Source organism: Callionymus lyra, chromosome 17, assembly GCF_982586985.1.
Source record: "Callionymus lyra chromosome 17, fCalLyr1.hap1.1, whole genome shotgun sequence".
Classification (NCBI taxonomy): Eukaryota; Metazoa; Chordata; class Actinopteri; order Syngnathiformes; family Callionymidae; genus Callionymus; species Callionymus lyra.
Genome location: NC_141834.1, coordinates 20,771,344 through 20,787,636, shown reverse-complemented (window position 1 = coordinate 20,787,636; position 16,293 = coordinate 20,771,344). Strand labels below are relative to the sequence as shown.

Here is a 16,293-nt window from a genome sequence, read left to right as displayed (position 1 = left end):
ACGTTTCAGGTAATGGATACGCTTGTATTGGCGTAAACCAAACCTGCTGTTTTTCTTCCACTGAGGCTGAAGAGAAGGAAAAACAAAGGTGTAACTGACTGCAAGTCTTGGGGGGATTCATGGAAAGATGATATTTTAACACTCCGGGCTAAACATTTGATGTCAGGCGAGTGTGTAGCTGTGGAAAGTGTCCAGATCCTTAGAAAATAGGGCTATTTCGCCGCCGCCACATTCCAGTAAAGCTGCAACAAAAGCGTCCAAGAACACACAGATAAGTGCTTCCCAAGCTGGATGAGGTGAACACCCCTCCAGGAGGAAGCAGCCCAATCATTGTTCCAGCACATTGCACCCGTCTGACTGAGGCATCCTAGTGCTTGCGTGGATCCCAGGGGGTGGAAAGGAGGAGGAGGGTGAGGAGGAGGGCGAGGAGGAAGGAGAAGAGGTACTGATTGTTCCTCGTGCAGACAATCCACAGATGGGGCTGTGGCACGGGATGCTGGATGTTTGCTTTTGAAAGTCCCAGGCGTTTGCTTTGCAGCCGTGGTGTGTGGAACCCACCGGGGGATACAGAAGGAGAGAGTGCGAGCAGAGGAAACAGCAGGAAAAAAAAAAAAGAAAAAAGGGAAAGGGGAGAGGAGCAGAAGGAAGTAGGCATGGGTGTGAATATAGTGTCAGTGCCAGGGAGGGAAGACGGATGACACGAGCGCACAATGATAGGATAGTTGGGCAAGAGAGCGCTTAAGTCCTCCCCTGCACCCAAACACAGACGTATAAAGCTGTAGATAATGAAGAAGGGAGGAGAGCCCAAGGAAGAGCGAGGGAAACATAAAGGATGAGATTCAGGGAGCACCGTCTGCATCCATCATTCGCTTTGCTGCAGAAGCCATTTGTACCTATTGTTCTCTATAATTTGTTTTCTCAGAGCCAGGTGGAGTGGAGGGGATGACAAAGCTCACGGAGGCTTTTTGTTTGTTTTAAACAAGACAACATAATTAGACGTAGAGCCGACAAGAAAGGGAGATGAAAAACGTAGCAGGTAAAACGTATGAATTCTACGCCTTCTGGTTCAGATTCAGAGACAGGAAGGAACACATTAAAAGAAGTAAAGGGGATGGAAAGGGATAAAGGGAGAGGGAGAGGGTGTGAAGGTGGGGATAAAAGATGAGAGGGAAGGAGAGAAAAGCCCTCTTCACAGACTCTCTTTTGAGGTGCAGCCCAATGCTTTTCGGAGTCGTCGCCTCATTTAATACACCTGCCCAGCAGGAGAGGAGGAGAGAGGCGCGGAAGTGTTGTAGGGAGAAGGTGAAAACAGGGCAGCGAGATCCTCCTATCGCTGTCATATCTGTGATCAAAGGGAGAACCCGGCTTCAGAAGCTGTTTGTTGGGGAGGCGTCGTGTCTGCGTGAGGTCGGCAGTTGTTGCTCTGGCGAAAAGCATGTGTGGACAAACAATGAATTTAATGTCTCGTGTACTTAAAAAAACATTGTGTTGAAACAGCGACACACAGTTGAGCTTCTAGTTAAAAGTGCGACGGTCCGACCAGACGCAGTGGGAGAACCTATAGAACCATCTTTACCAAACTGTCTTCAAAAGGATCTCATTCCACTCAAATCAAAGTGTTCAAAATCTTCTGTTCTTAACCACTGCCATATCCACAGCTCACCATATCGACATTTATCCACTTGGTTTTTTTGAGCCAAGCATCCGACAGGCCACACAGTTTGAGAAACGTTCTTTTGATGAACCCTTCATTGAGCCCGAACACCCTCGACTCTCTTAACTGACACCACACAATGAGCAGAGAGTTCCTTAAAAGCCAATTCATACCCAGGCTATTGTTTAACTCCCCAAGAGCTCACATGGGGGGGCTTTAGTAGCGCCTCACTGTGTGTGTGAGTGTGTGTGTGTGGGGGGGGGGGGGCTCTATCTCTTTCAAGTTTTTGTGGGAGCAGCCACTGGGCATGTGACGCTTTGTTAAAAAAAAAACTGCCTGGCACAGACCAGTTATTTGATGAAAGAGGGTCCATGAGAGAAATCAATGCCCCCAATTCAAGCCATTACAGCCATGACTGCAGTGGTAATAGTGTGGAAATGGACAGTGGTCATGAGGATCCCTTTTGTACCTCCAGGCTTGGATTACAAGTGAAGCTCTCATTCATGTCCTTCCCGCTTGATTTCTGAAAAATTCGTTTGCCGATTTCAAAGACTCACATGATGATGACTAAGGGGTTCTGTCCATTTTTTCTTTCTGTTGGAAAAAAAAAGTGCTTTCTATCGGGAGGCACAAGGATGAGGCTGTATTATTCCTGGATCAATAGAGACCCTTCTTGTCCTCACTCCTTCCACCCTTCTCCTCTCTGATCTCAGGTAATGTGCTAACAAGCGGCGAGTTCAAGCACCGGCGCTAACAGAAAGCATGTGTGTGTTCACGGTGAGGTGTGAGAAAATGTGTTTGTTCAAGTGTGGATTTCAAGTGTGTCTTTTCACACCAATTAATTAATTGCTTTATATGTGTGCTTAGGTGACGATGGCTAGTCCGCGGAGCAGCTTTTTCTTTCTTATCTGTGTCGGCTTTAAGCCATTGTGGCCCCGGCCTCAGCAACCAAACCAACACATTAATGCAGGCGAACTAATTAGCTCTTGTGGTTCTGTATAGAAGACTTCACACCAGCGTGGATGCTAATCAGGTGCGGCTCAAAAGCGAGATTTGCACCAAGACATGGAGGAAAGCCAATTTGTGTGTATCCTGTAGATGTTATAGAGGGCCACATTTTTGTTTACCAGCCAAACCACGAAAAAATAAACTTTTCGCTGCTTCTTTTGTTGCACGAAATACTTTCGTACTTTAGTTAGCAAACAAGCTTTCAACGGTAAAATATATATTTTCTTTAAATGTTATACTTCAGTACAATGTTAGATGATAAAACATTACCTCCCTATAGGCGTATTGCGACCTAGTTGACGGAAGTGATAATGAGGGAAAATAGTTTTCGTACGAGCGGAAGTTTCCGTCTGTAACTTTCTCAGAACACTTAACATGCGCCTCTCTATCACTCCCGGCTGGTAATTAGAATCCAATAAGGTTGCCGCCTGTTGGTCATTGTTCCTGCCTTGTGTTTATCCTTTCCAGGGGCTCCTTTAGCTGCTTAATCTGCCGAGAAGCCGGATGTCAATAGGTCAGGACTCTGGAGTGTAGACGGAGGGAGATGCCCAGACAGTGTTTGTGGGAAGGAGACGGGATCAGGGGGATTGAGTCGGGAGGGTCACCTATCTCCTTAATATTTGTCTCTGCCGTCGCATGCTTCTTGTTGTTTCCCCTTTCCACTCTCTCCTCCTCTGCTCTTCTCTTCTTTTCTTCTCACTTCTAATCCGTCCTCTTGATTGTTCTAAGCTGCTTTCAAGCAGCCCCTGGGATGGAGGGGAAGGGGGCGGCGGAGGGTGGGCTGGAGACTGTTTTAATTAAGATTTAAAAGACGACTCTCAGGAAGAGAGATTTCACAGCCGAACAAAGTAAACTAGAAAAAGGTAAGAGAGTGAGCGGAAAGTTAAAAAGGTGTTTTCAACCTGCAGAGAAGTGCACGTCGCTCGCCCCCGCGTTCACATGAACACAGGCAAGACTCCGAGGCATCGGCGTGGCTAATCCTAATGGGATTTTTTTTCTTCTTCTTCCATTCGTAATCAAGCGATTCAATCTATATAGATTGATCTGGATCTTCCCGTGATTCATACCATATCCTGCGAGGTTGATACGGGATCAGTCGTTGCCAGCGGGCAAAGCTGAGGGAGTTATCTCCACGCTCGTCTCATGATCGATCATCTCGCCAGATGGGCTTTGGAGCCAGTAATGCACCACTTGTTTATCGAAGCTCCCAACTTCCAGCTCTGTGTGCGAATGTGACGGGCGAAGAAAGTCTCACACATGAGACGGATGTAATACACAGTGGACTCTGTCAATTGTGTTTATAAAGTTGGCTCCGTGTTTAAGTGTGGGCAGGCGTGGAGGTAGGAAAGAAAGCGCCTTGTCGAAGGGAAGGAATGTCACCAATGTAAGCATTCTGCTCGACGGATAATTAAAAAAGCTTTTCGCAGAAGGAGATTTCTGCGCTCAGTCTGGCAATGAAGATATAGACAGTGTTATCATGCAGTGGCCCTTCAGTGGCTCCGCACAAACATCTCTTTTGTGGAGTGTGAGTCACAGTGCAGCCCAGAAAAAAACGGCGGTGCCTGGAAGTTTGTTAACAGTCACGTCGCACACATCTGCCATGGCTGAGAACTATAGATTATTCATCCAAAGCCTGCAAACAAGCCCGTCACCCAGAAATAGACTGTGTAATTGTGTTTAAGCTCATGAAAACACAGACTTTTTTAACCACAGGAGCCAAGGTGTTAAAGGGCAAGCCAGGGTCAAGGAACCAACCCCTGGCACACATACATCCCAGCACACAGGGACCATATGTCCAAGGCTTCTTAGTCAATGAGCCAACACACCCAGCGTGACAAAGACCCATTCACAGCCGCTTAGACCAGTTGAATCCTGCGATGCCACGGTGAAAATCGGACTGAATGCAGCACTAGCTCACGCTAGTGGCCGTGTGAGGAAGAGAAAGAAGAACAATAGGTGAGAAGTTAACAGGGAATGAGGAGGGTTATCTTCCTCGGACTGGTGGACAAATAACTTCATAAAGCACTTTTAAGAGGATAAACGCCGGCATAATCTTGGCCTCGGCTTGCAGCAGCTCCAGCGCTTCCCTCCATCAAAGCCCCCGGAGACTCCACCAGCACACTCCGTCACTCACAGCCCCGTTAATAAGGCCAGCAGTAAACACCAGGAACAAGATGCTGGGATGAAAGATCCGTCTCTCATGTGCTGGCTTTGAGGATGCTTCTCTGCATCTGGGGGGACGTTGGTAGGAATGCATCTCACCGAAGTAATGCTGCCGCACTGCAAGAGAAACAATAAAGCCACCCTCTCGAAAATATATTTTGCGTCCCATATCTGTTATAATTCAGCTCTGGGGAATTTCAGCAGACAAAAACATATCTTCCATCTTAACTGGAGGTGTCGAGAAGGTCTGAGGAGCTCCTTAGGGAGGAATAAATTGCACATACTGTACTTTCCCACATAACGGCAATTAATATTGAGGGGAAAGGTCGAAGTAGACTTGTAAGAGTCAAGCTCATCACACCTACAATTGGTTTCTACATTTAGCAGATCAATCACAGAGGCACTGTCTCATCAGTAGGAAAGAAAGACATGAGCTGTTATCAGAGTCCACCTCGTAGAGGGGAAATGATATAATGATAATAATGAGGTGTTTACAGCTTACAGTTTTATTCTCATGCTTTTAACTATGGACATAACGTTGTTTCTTTCATCTTGTGAATCTTAATTTCTGAGCTCCCTGATGGGTTTCTATGACACTTACCAGGCCTCGAACCTTGATGGGTTTCTACGGATCCTCACCAGGCCTAGAACCCTGATGGGTTCATACCGATCCTCACCAGGCCTAGAACCCTGATGGGTTTCTACGGATCCTCAACATGCCTAGAACCCTGATGGGTTTCTACGGATCCTCAACATGCCTAGAACCCTGATGGGTTTCTACGGATCCTCAACATGCCTAGAACCCTGATGGGTTTCTACGGATCCTCACCAGGCCTAGATCCCTGATGGGTTTCTACAGATCCTTACCAGGTCTAGATCCCTGATGGGTTTCTACGGATCCTCACCAGGCCTAGATCCCTGATGGGTTTCTACGGATCCTTACCAGGTCTAGATCCCTGATGGGTTTCTACGGATCCTTACCAGGCCTAGAACCCTGATGGGTTTCTACGGATCCTCACCAGGCCTAGAACCCTGATGGGTTTCTACGGATCCTCGACATGCCTAGAACCCTGATGGGTTTCTACGGATCCTCAACATGCCTAGAACCCTGATGGGTATCTACGAACCTCACCAGGCCTAGAACCCTGATGGGTTTCTACGAATCCTCAACATGCCTAGAACCCTGATGGGTTTCTAAGGATCCTCACCAGGCCTATATCCCTGATGGGTTCCTTCAGATCCTTAACAGGTCTAGAATCCTGATGGGTTTCTAAGATGCTCACCAGACCTAGAAGCCTGATGGGTTCCTATGGATCCTCACCAGGCCTTGCTGATGGGTTTCAACCCACACACAGATCCTATCTCCTCCCTCCCTATAATTGTCTTCCCTGCATAAGCAGTATATATACTGGCTCCTCACGCTAGCTCACTTGGAACTGAAGAAACTTCTGGGGCATTAGGTGGCATTGCTGTAGAACCACTTGGATAACCATGACCTGGATGAATGAGAACCTACCTGGACAGATTTATCTATGACAATAAAAAATGAACCCAGACAGAACTTATACGTAGGAAAATTCAAATCCAGGTAGTTCGTACGGTTTCCATCATTCCTGCCCAAAACAGGCCGAACCCCGATCTACAGTTCCACCGTCATCACTCTAATTTCTTGCACAGAGCGCTTTCTTAATAATTAATCAATTAATTAGTTCACTCATTAATCATTTATTCATTAATCATGGCCTGATTTTCCAAGAGGAAGCGGTGCAATTTGAAAAAGCCTGACTTCACATTTCACTCTAATTATTCTAGTTTCACTAATCAACACTTAAGAAACGGAGATTCAGGAAATTAGTTTTCCCACATCCTTTTTTTTTTGTTCCCGACACAAAGCACGCGTATTGAGGTCGGCGAGTAGCCTTCTTCGCACCCGTCTGTACTCGGGAAGCTCTTACTCATCAGTAAATTGAAAAGACCGTAGAAAGTTCATTTTAATAGTTAAAGAATGTAACATTACTTTTTAAAGGCTTTAGTAAAAGGAACAGTAAAAGTGCGGCGGCAATAAAAGCGATGATTAATAAACGGCCATTTGAAAGTGGTTTGTAAGAACATAGCCGTGTTGGCATTGTAAATCATATACTTATTGTTTTCGCAAAGATCCATAGCTCCCCGGAGAGAGGAGGTAATTTGTTTAATCGCTAAGAGTTATGTTCTTGGACAGGAAGATCGGGCGGTTGAGAAATATCTTCTTTAATATAAAGTGAGTGTGAAAACATCTTCGGAGGTTTAATTAGAAGTGTTTTTGGATGCAAAATTCAATACACAGCTCAGTGGCTTCCTCTGAAGAGTCTCTTGTCAAGCGCTGACAAAAAAAAATTATGCATTAAATTAAAGCCAGCTCCAGCGAGATGGAGGCAAGTCAGGCATTAACCTCTAAGCTTTAAAAAGCACAAGTATTAAGAAACGCTAATGAGACACTCATTGAGCGTGGCATTGTGCTTTTCAAACACACAAATATAGCACGCCATCGCTGCCTCCGATTCCCTTCATCCCGGGCTCATAAACAAGGGTATAGATGGTCTGGATAATGAGATGCACACATTTAGAACATGACCAGCCTCATTATGGAAAAATAATATTAAAGGAAAAATATTAATTATGAAGCGTACTTCTTTCTTTCGTGGAGAGCCAAGGGGGTCTCCAATGGGCTCAATTAGGAAGAGTAGGCTGCAAATCCCTTGACTAAATTAATTGACACCCCAGGGCATTAGACCCTGAGTCCCGGCTCAGAATCAATGAGGATTCCTTTGTTTTTACTGTACTTGCCTTTTAGAAAAAGCAAGAAACCAGCGTACTAATGACAATATTTTATCATTGTATTAAACACAGTGTTACTTTTTTCTTAGCAGAATAACATTTTTAGCTTTCAAGGCTACTGCTAACAACATGTAATCTTATAGCTAACGTTAGCTTGTGTAGGCTTAGCCGTAGACAATACTAAAGTAAATACATTTCCAATGCTGCGATGTAGCTTTCATTATAAGCTGGATCTGGATCTGACGATAACATTTCCTTACACAATACGTGCCGAGACCCAGGGGCCGTCAACCCAAATAAAAGAAGAAAAACAACCATAACATAGCTCATATTATATAAATGAGATTGTAATTTTATGTTCACATTTATTTAAATATCCTTAATATTAATTAAAGACATTTAATTTCTAAATATATTTCAGTTTTAAACAAAATTATCAATACAATTTAACAGGTTATGTTTTGGTTTGAACTAGTACATACTATAATGTACTCAACTAAGTTGTAAGCTATTAGAAGAGATTAGTTTTATAGTGTAACACGTCCAGGCTGGATAGATATTTGTACTTCAGTATAGTAGCTTCATACAAATGCTCACCAAAAGTGAAATACTTAATTCACTGGAGATGCTTTCACAGCGAGCAGCTTTCGCAAACACAACTTCTGAGGGGGCCTCAGATGACTTACTGGAATGGTAGAGATTAAGAACACACAATTGAATTGTCATCAGTGGCAGAATTAAAAGAGTTTCTTATCATGAGCAACACATGTTGGCTCACAGTGTGAGGTGGGCTCAAGTTGCTTCATACATATGTATCCATCTCTTATTCAAGGAGTGTGTGAGGATGTTTCTCTTTGATTTGTTTTTACAACTCACTGCAGAGAAAAACATTTCCAAAACCGTCTGATGGCAAATCTCGCATATTAATCATCCATACATAAAGTTCTGCACTCCCATGTCAAATGTTATTTTCTTCTACTAAAGGCTGTCAAGCTGAAGCCGGAGCTTTTTCAAACGGCCCGACATTAATGATTTAAAAGCACAGTAAATTGCACTGAAAGGGTTTTCATCTAAACAGAAGCGGAGATTCGCATTTGAGAGGAAAAAAATATTGAAATTCAGAACGAGTAAATACGAGGGTGGGTGATCCGGGGGGGGGAACATTTGGGACGTAAGAAGAAACCGTGACACAGATCCAGACTCACTCAAACCACATCCAGTCGCCACTGCTGGCTGACGTGTGCAGACATCTTCATACCATGTCCACAGTTCCCACCCAGTTGTCTCGCTTCTGTCCATGGCTTCTTCCTCGCTGTCCTCCTGCCAGCCCAGCCAGTCACTTGCTATCTGTCGACATGGAGTCTTTGGCTCTTGGCTCTTTGGCTCTTGACTTGAGAGTGTGTGTGTGTGGGGGGGGGGGCTATTTAGAAGCTAGAATTATATGCAGAGAGAGATGCTTCTTCCCCAGCAGAGACCCTAAAGATATGGGACTGTGACAGCGAGAGTGTGTACAAAAATGAGTGTATTTATGGCACATTGTCAGGCACTGCGGTATGGTGACTGCGCAAACCATTCAAATGTGCTCACATACTGTCATATCAGCACTCTTGGTCTCTTCCCCCGGCCTCACCCCTTTTTTTCCCCCCGCACTTCTTCCCGTCCTTGTGTGCACACCACTCTATTACTCCAGCCATTGCATCTGTTGTGGAAGGTGCCCTGGGAGAGAGCGCTCCCGCATCTGCCTGCCCATGCGATCCCTCTCGCTGCCGCCCTGTTGTGTTCAGTGGCCTATTCCAGCAGAGTAATACCCCATGGTGACAGCCTCGGAGGCACTGATTACAGCTTTCCATCAATCCCCCCTCAGTCTCACTCCATTTCAATTGCAACCTGACAGCAGCCCACTTTTTCCATTTTTACCTCACCTTAGTTATTCCAGGCTTTATAACACGTAGTGACTTTTTTTTTTTTCTTCTTCCTCCTCTTCCTGCTTTCTTGGGAGTTGTGATGATAAACCGACACGTACTCCTTGTGATTTTCACACCAGGGATGCCGGGAGCGGGAGAAAAAAGTGAGGATGAGGGGAAGAGGAGAGGAAGCTAAAGTTCAAGATGGATGCTGGCAAGAGATGACAGTTGACATGGCGCACGAGAAAAACAGCGTGACTGTGGAAGGAGGAAATCCGCCACTAGTAACACGCAGTGAAAATAGTGGAAAAATATCCGACTGGAGAACTTCAAGGTGATCCTAAGATCATGGTCTTCACTTCTGAACTTACTAAATCTAACACGGGCGGAAAATGGAATCGATGCATTTCTGTTCTATTGATTATTACTTTCTGAAAGTTGCTATATTTTGAAAAAAGATGCCGTTTTCTTTGGAGTAACATTAGACTATTGACGCTGGTTTCCGTCAAGTGAACTAAACCCTTGAACAAGTACATATGAAAGAATCTTAATATGACTTATTTCTACTGTTTCTATCTGAAGGTCGGCCATGAATACCAACATTAAACTGGTCTGCGGTGCAAAAAAAAAAAGGTTGGGAACCGCTGCCCTGAGGACGTCCCATCACAGAGAATTTCACCCCAGAGTAATGCTGATGGAACCAAACACTAACCAAGTCTTTTACAATGTCGACAATACTGATATATTTTAGCCAAAAGCTATTTTTCTAAGAAAGTTGTCGGGCAAAGTGCACAAGTTTTAAAAAAAAATACTGGTCCGTGTCCCTGTTCACCAATAGACTCTTTTGGGTTTTGCATTCCAGAGTAACCAAGCAACTCAATAACAATAATAATAAGTAACACAAAAACACATTTTGTCACTAATAGTTGTATCAGTTTTCTTTGCTTGTTTACACTGAGAACATGAGCAGTTGTGGTCGGTAGCCGCACAAGTAAACCAAAAAAATCCAAACACGACAGTAAAATCACTCCTGTGAGCACAAACCAATATTGAAAACTTATTTTAGGGTTTCGCGCCAGCATACCGTCTCTTGGAGGTAACTAGAAGAAAAATAAACCATCAAGACATTTTTCGTGATGGAATAATGAATATAATAAAAAGGAAAGTGAGGGAAGACGGTGGAGATTTTCTTTGGGGGGGTGAAATACCCTTGGCTCAGGGGGTGGGGGGGCAGTGCACGGAGGGTAAGCCAGTCCACCCTTTAAAAAGGGGTCTAGTCCTGAGCCAAGATTTCCCACAATAGAATAAAAGCTGAAAGAGGTTGCTAGGAGGATTAAACTCCAGCGAAACTGCTCTTAAAAAGCGGTTAGACTGCAATTTGGGCAGAAAAAATGCAGAATAGGAAAAAAGGGAGTGGGTGAGAGGGCAGCTGGAATGCAACGTGGGAGAGAGCAGATTTAAGAGAGGTCAGTCAGTATTAAGGTATGAGAGAGAAGGCCATCTGGGAAAACATAAGCTAAAGCTGTTTGAAACGGCTCGTGTCAAAGGAAAACAGAGATGCTCACACATGCGGAGCGAGGAGTGGGTGCCGCGCTGCCAAGGGTTGGTGGGTGGTATGTGTTGTCGGTTCCCCTTCGAGCCTTCACAAGTTTGGGTAGGACTCCTAGTAATGAGCTTAGCAGCCAGATCAAACATGCGATGGGTGCTCGGGGTCCCCCTCCGGGACCCACTCTTCGGTCCGACTACTTCCACGCCACTTTCCGTCCGTACACAACGCACATGAGTACACACACATGCATGGGGAGACAAAAGAGGCTGACTGGAAACAAAGGGATAATAATTCCATACAGAGAGAAACGGAGCTCGTATTCCGCTGCCCGATTTAGAAGTCTTATCGAGACACGGCACAATAGATGGCATTTGGGGAGAGGGCTTGTTTATTCCAAGCATGACACTTTTTTTTGCCAATTGCCTTGTTTTTGTGCTGTGGTTTTTGTCTGTTTTTCTGTTCATTTTCTCCAATCATTCACGGAGGAAACTCACCAGCTGGGTGAAGCACTTGGCCACCGACATCGCTGGAAGAATGGCAAGAAGATATGAAGCTGTATTTTTTTTTTTAAGGTTTTGAATTATTACTGCACGGAGCAAATCGTCCCGTCAAAGTCGAGAGCGCTTGTATTTATAGAGCTTACGGGACTGAATAGTGAATCGGGAATGAGTGTTGGCCTCTTTGAGATACTCTACTTCCACATTGAAGCGTCAATCGCCAAAACCAGACCTGGCGTGGGCAAGGTGTTGTCTCGGGGGCCACATGTGGAGTCAAAGATAACATGTTCTTAACTTATCTAGTAATACGTTCCTTTTAGAGAAACAAGGATTTTTACCTGAAAAACGTCTGTATACAAGTCTGTATTTAAAGCTTGTTTTTAGCGGATGCTGCTAGGCTATTTGCTAAGCTAGCTGCTAGGGCATCAGCCTACACTGACAGGAAGTACTCTGGGTCTGTATATTAATGTGTATTTATCAGGAATGTTGGCCTAGCAGCTAGCCTAGCAAATAGCCTAGCATCATCTCCTAAAAACAAGCTTAAAAGACAGACTTGTTTAAGATTTTCCTGAACAATTCTTCTCGTCGAGGCATCAATACAAGATGGACGTTATGGACGATAAGTACTGTGGTATTTGGATGTTTTTAAGTGCGACATTGAGCTAGATTAACCCGAGCTGCTTTCGCTACATTAAAATGAATAAACATTTTTGCCTGTTGCTCAAAAACGGAACAGATTAATCTAAAAAATAATCGCTACCCTTGTCAGGCGAGTAGAAAATAAATGAAGTTTGAATTTTGAGTAAATTAACCCTTAAATATGATTTATTTGTTTTTATTTTATCTTGTTATTGTTTTAGTTTCCCCTTCCTATAGAGGTAATCTTCCATCGCCCTTTCTTTTAACCCTGAACGGAAAGATTATGGTAGATTATCTTTGCAGCGGCCGTGACTTGCGAGACTTTAGCTTCATGGCACACAAACACAAACGCAGAGAGTGACCGGCTCAATCTACTCCTATCAAGGCAGATGTCGAGCGGTGGATGGATCATTCCTGACATCTGTCCGTCTCCTGATCCCTTCCCGATGTGAGTGTATCTCTATCAGGCGAAGGAGGGAGAGCGCGGGCGACGCCGGGGTCACGGCAAAGCTCTTTAACCGGCCGCGGCCGAGCCTGAGAGGCTGCTTTGCATTAAACTGTGACGATGTGACAGAAACAGCAAAGTCACTGTGTCAAAAGGAACGGCTAAATGTGCCTCCCGGTGCCTATTAACGCTTCCCCACCCTCTTCACACGTTTACTCCCGTGCACAAGTATGACATAAACACACTGCGTCTGACAGCAAACACGTTTAAAGGAACACACGCAGACCAACTCAGCCTCGTGCACATCCCTGGGCGTGAAATCATATTCCACTTTGAGAAATCCGGATTAGAACGTTTCAGGCCAAATGTGTTCTGACCTTGTTACGGAGGGTTGAGACTTCACGCCGGGGAAGGTAAAGCAGAAATGTTGTTCTCTAAAGCCCTGTGTACACGCAAGAGTGCGACACTTTCACCGGTAAATATGAAAGTATTTCACGAATGAAAGAACTGCTTTTGCAGTTACTGCACATTTGCACATGTTTATCTAAGATATGTGTAGAAATAATGAACGAAAATGCCTGGAATACGATGGAAAAACTTAAAAACCAAATGTATGAAAGGGTCGTAATGACTTGAAATTACCAGAAATACAGTAATACACGATTTAAAGAATCAAATTGTGTATTACTTGTATGATGGACAAAACAGGAAGTAAATGCTAGAAAAAAAAACTACTAAAAAGGACAAATGTTATTAATATTATTGTGTTTTAGAGAAAAGTACATGACCTAGTTTTATTTTTTCACTAAATGTTGCCTAAATACAAATTGTAAACAAGGAAGGAGGTGAAAATACTAGTTGTTTTATTTAGAGAAAATCTTTTGACATATGTGACAGTGAACGATGAGTTAATTCTTGCCAAGAAAACTTTGCTCAAATCAAGACATTTTTCTCTTTCTCTGGAAATGAATCACTTCTCTCCTCCGCCGTTCTGCCTCCTCTTCCACCCTTTTGTCTCGCCCTCCTGCTCCCCCCTCATCAGAAATATATTCATGTAATTAAACTGCTAATACACCGTCAACGAATTGTCTAATTCAGCAAGGAGGAATTAAAGGAATCTGGCATGAGTCATTAGCCAGTTGAGATGTTCTGTTGAGCGTTTTCAAACAGGGATCCGGAGAGCAATGAATCACTGGTACGGCGCTAAGACGTTCGCTACGGCACATGCACTCTATATTTGTATCGCCGCATATGAATGTGTGTGAAGTTAATTGCAAATTGCCGGCATAAGAAATGGTGTGTGGGTGAGCGAGGGAAGAAATTCAATGTTGGTAATCCATCTAAACAATCAGGCAATGCTGTGAATTATTATGCATTGTAAACATTTAGATACTCGGGGCAAGATACTTAATTGCAATCAATGTTTGTTTTGTTGCGATTACGAGTGAAAAAATCTCTAACTGGCGCCGGATGCCGTCGACGGCCTATAAAAGAGACGGTTTGGAGGGGAGATAGACAGACGGCGCGATGGATTCTTTTGTGGCCGTCACTGCGAGTTGTCAGCCGCTGCTAAACGCTTAACAGCCGATCCCCGACTCAACTTGTGTATTTACGGCTTGTTTGGCGAGGGACGGGGTAACGGGACGGAGGACTCACGTTTATGACGAGCTCACTGTTTGGCAGCTTTAATTGTGCCGGTGGGTGTTAGCAGGGACTGGGGTACAGGGGGGGGTGTTCACCCTGAAATGAAGTAGATAATTGACTACGGAATAAACACTCAACTTTGTGAGCCTCTTTCAAACCGGAATGAAGTGCTGGGAAGAATGGAGGGGTTGAGGGGCTGAAAAGGGTGAGAGGGAGGAATCCCAGCGACCCTCCAGGGGTGAGGGCGGGGGGGTGGGGGGGGGGGGCTCCTATTGAAAAGCTATTAAACTTGCATTTAGCAGGATTGATTGGAAATGAAGAGGCCTATTAAAAAAGAGGGACAAGAGGACAATAGCGCGTCTCTGGTCGCCGTATGTTGCCCTCCTTTCAGCAGCTTTCTTTGCAAGAAGGGGGTGCGTGGGGGGGGGCAACCCAGTCTGTTTAAGCGCTCCCACCACGAGAAGCAGTTCAGGGGGGCTTAACACTGCCTGAATAGAACACTCTTTATCTTCCTCTGTCCCCCTTCCCTTCCATTCTCCACTCAGCAACAAAGAAAGAGAGACAGAGACTGAAAGAAGGTTTTTTTTTTTTTTCCTCTTTTTAAGTCCCGACTCACTCTGACACCCCACTTAGATAACCAACCAACTGCCTCTCTTCCCAAGGATTAGTTACCTCTGGAGTGTTGCCATCTTCGCTGCCAGTTGGGTGTGTAACGCCTAATCTTTACTATCCTCGCACACAAACACTGCAGATGTGTCGCGAGCCGAGCGTGAGCTCAGCGACGCCACGACACGGGATAGTGGCAGGTGTCCCGCGGGAACTTTAATGGAGTTGGGATTGTTTAACATCCTTTTTTCTTTTTTTTAAAAGGAGGGGAATAGTGTGCGGAGGGGGGGAAGTGGAAGATTCCTGTCCACAGATCGCTCCGTGCCAGCGAGCGTATAAGCATATGGTCTCGGGAAGGAGTTAAATAAGTGATGAAGTACAGCTTCCTCTTAGGAGCCACATTTATAGGGATGAAATAATGGCTGGCATGTCAGCCCCGTTCCATCCTCACTCAGCAAACGTCATCAAAAGAGTGAGAAGACCTGCTCCTGTAGCTCTGCCCTCTTTTACTTTCCCAAATCCCTGACAGTGCAATTTTCACTTTTTCCACTCCGCGCTGCCAGAGCTGCGGAACTTTAGTGCCAATTTCAGAAAATGCCATTAGCAATATTCTGCACACCTTCTTATTTTATGGCTTTTAATGAATTCTGTGTGAAATACTCCTTTGCAGAAGATTTCATTTTTTTTCCTTCTCTTGTCGTCTGTGTTGCAGCCGCCACCCAAGCCGCCTACTTCTCCCAGCAGCCCCAGGACCAGGTGGTCGTGTCGGGGCAGTCGGTGACTCTCCCCTGCGTCATCGTGGGCTACAGGGGGATGGTTCAGTGGACCAAAGATGGACTCGCGCTGGGAGGGGAGAGAGATCTACCAGGTACGACCCCTCTCTCGACCGCTGGGCGTGTCAGGAATCTTCAGTTGGTTCAGTTAAAATGGTAGAAAACAACATTTAATTCAACTTACTTTACAAAATCAAATACCAAATTTGGAAAAACTCTCCTAGAAAGTTGGTTATTTGAACCTAGTTTCTGAATAATCTATATTGTCTCAATCCATTATTTTTATTTTGACACATCCACACACATGAACCTCAACAGTCTTAGTAGCGACTGTGTTTTTGTTTCATAGTATATTTTGTTGTATTCAATATGGCACATTTACATTTTTAACACTTAATATAACTTCTGAAAAAGTTATATTTATGGGTCACTTGACTACACAGGTGCCATTTCCACTTTTAATAATACATTTCGGCATTTTAATGTTAAACAAAAATAATCTACAATAAGAATTTCTTTTTTAGGATTTTCCATAAAAATTTATAAAAAGAAAAGGGTTTTTTTTTAGCCATATTTTAACAGACAACATTAACT

At 44.4% G+C, this 16,293-nt stretch overlaps 1 protein-coding gene across 2 annotated transcripts in view; it reads left to right on the top strand.

The window, feature by feature from the left end:
• The window catches only part of kirrel2 (kirre like nephrin family adhesion molecule 2), a 41,134-nt gene that overhangs the window by 6,835 nt on the left and 18,006 nt on the right, over window positions 1–16,293 (top strand). For both annotated transcript variants that reach the window (XM_087812967.1, XM_087812966.1), the window contains exon 2: window positions 15,639–15,794. In XM_087812967.1, the coding sequence (XP_087669093.1) occupies window positions 15,639–15,794 (156 nt within the window). The remainder of the gene's footprint in view (window positions 1–15,638; window positions 15,795–16,293) is intronic.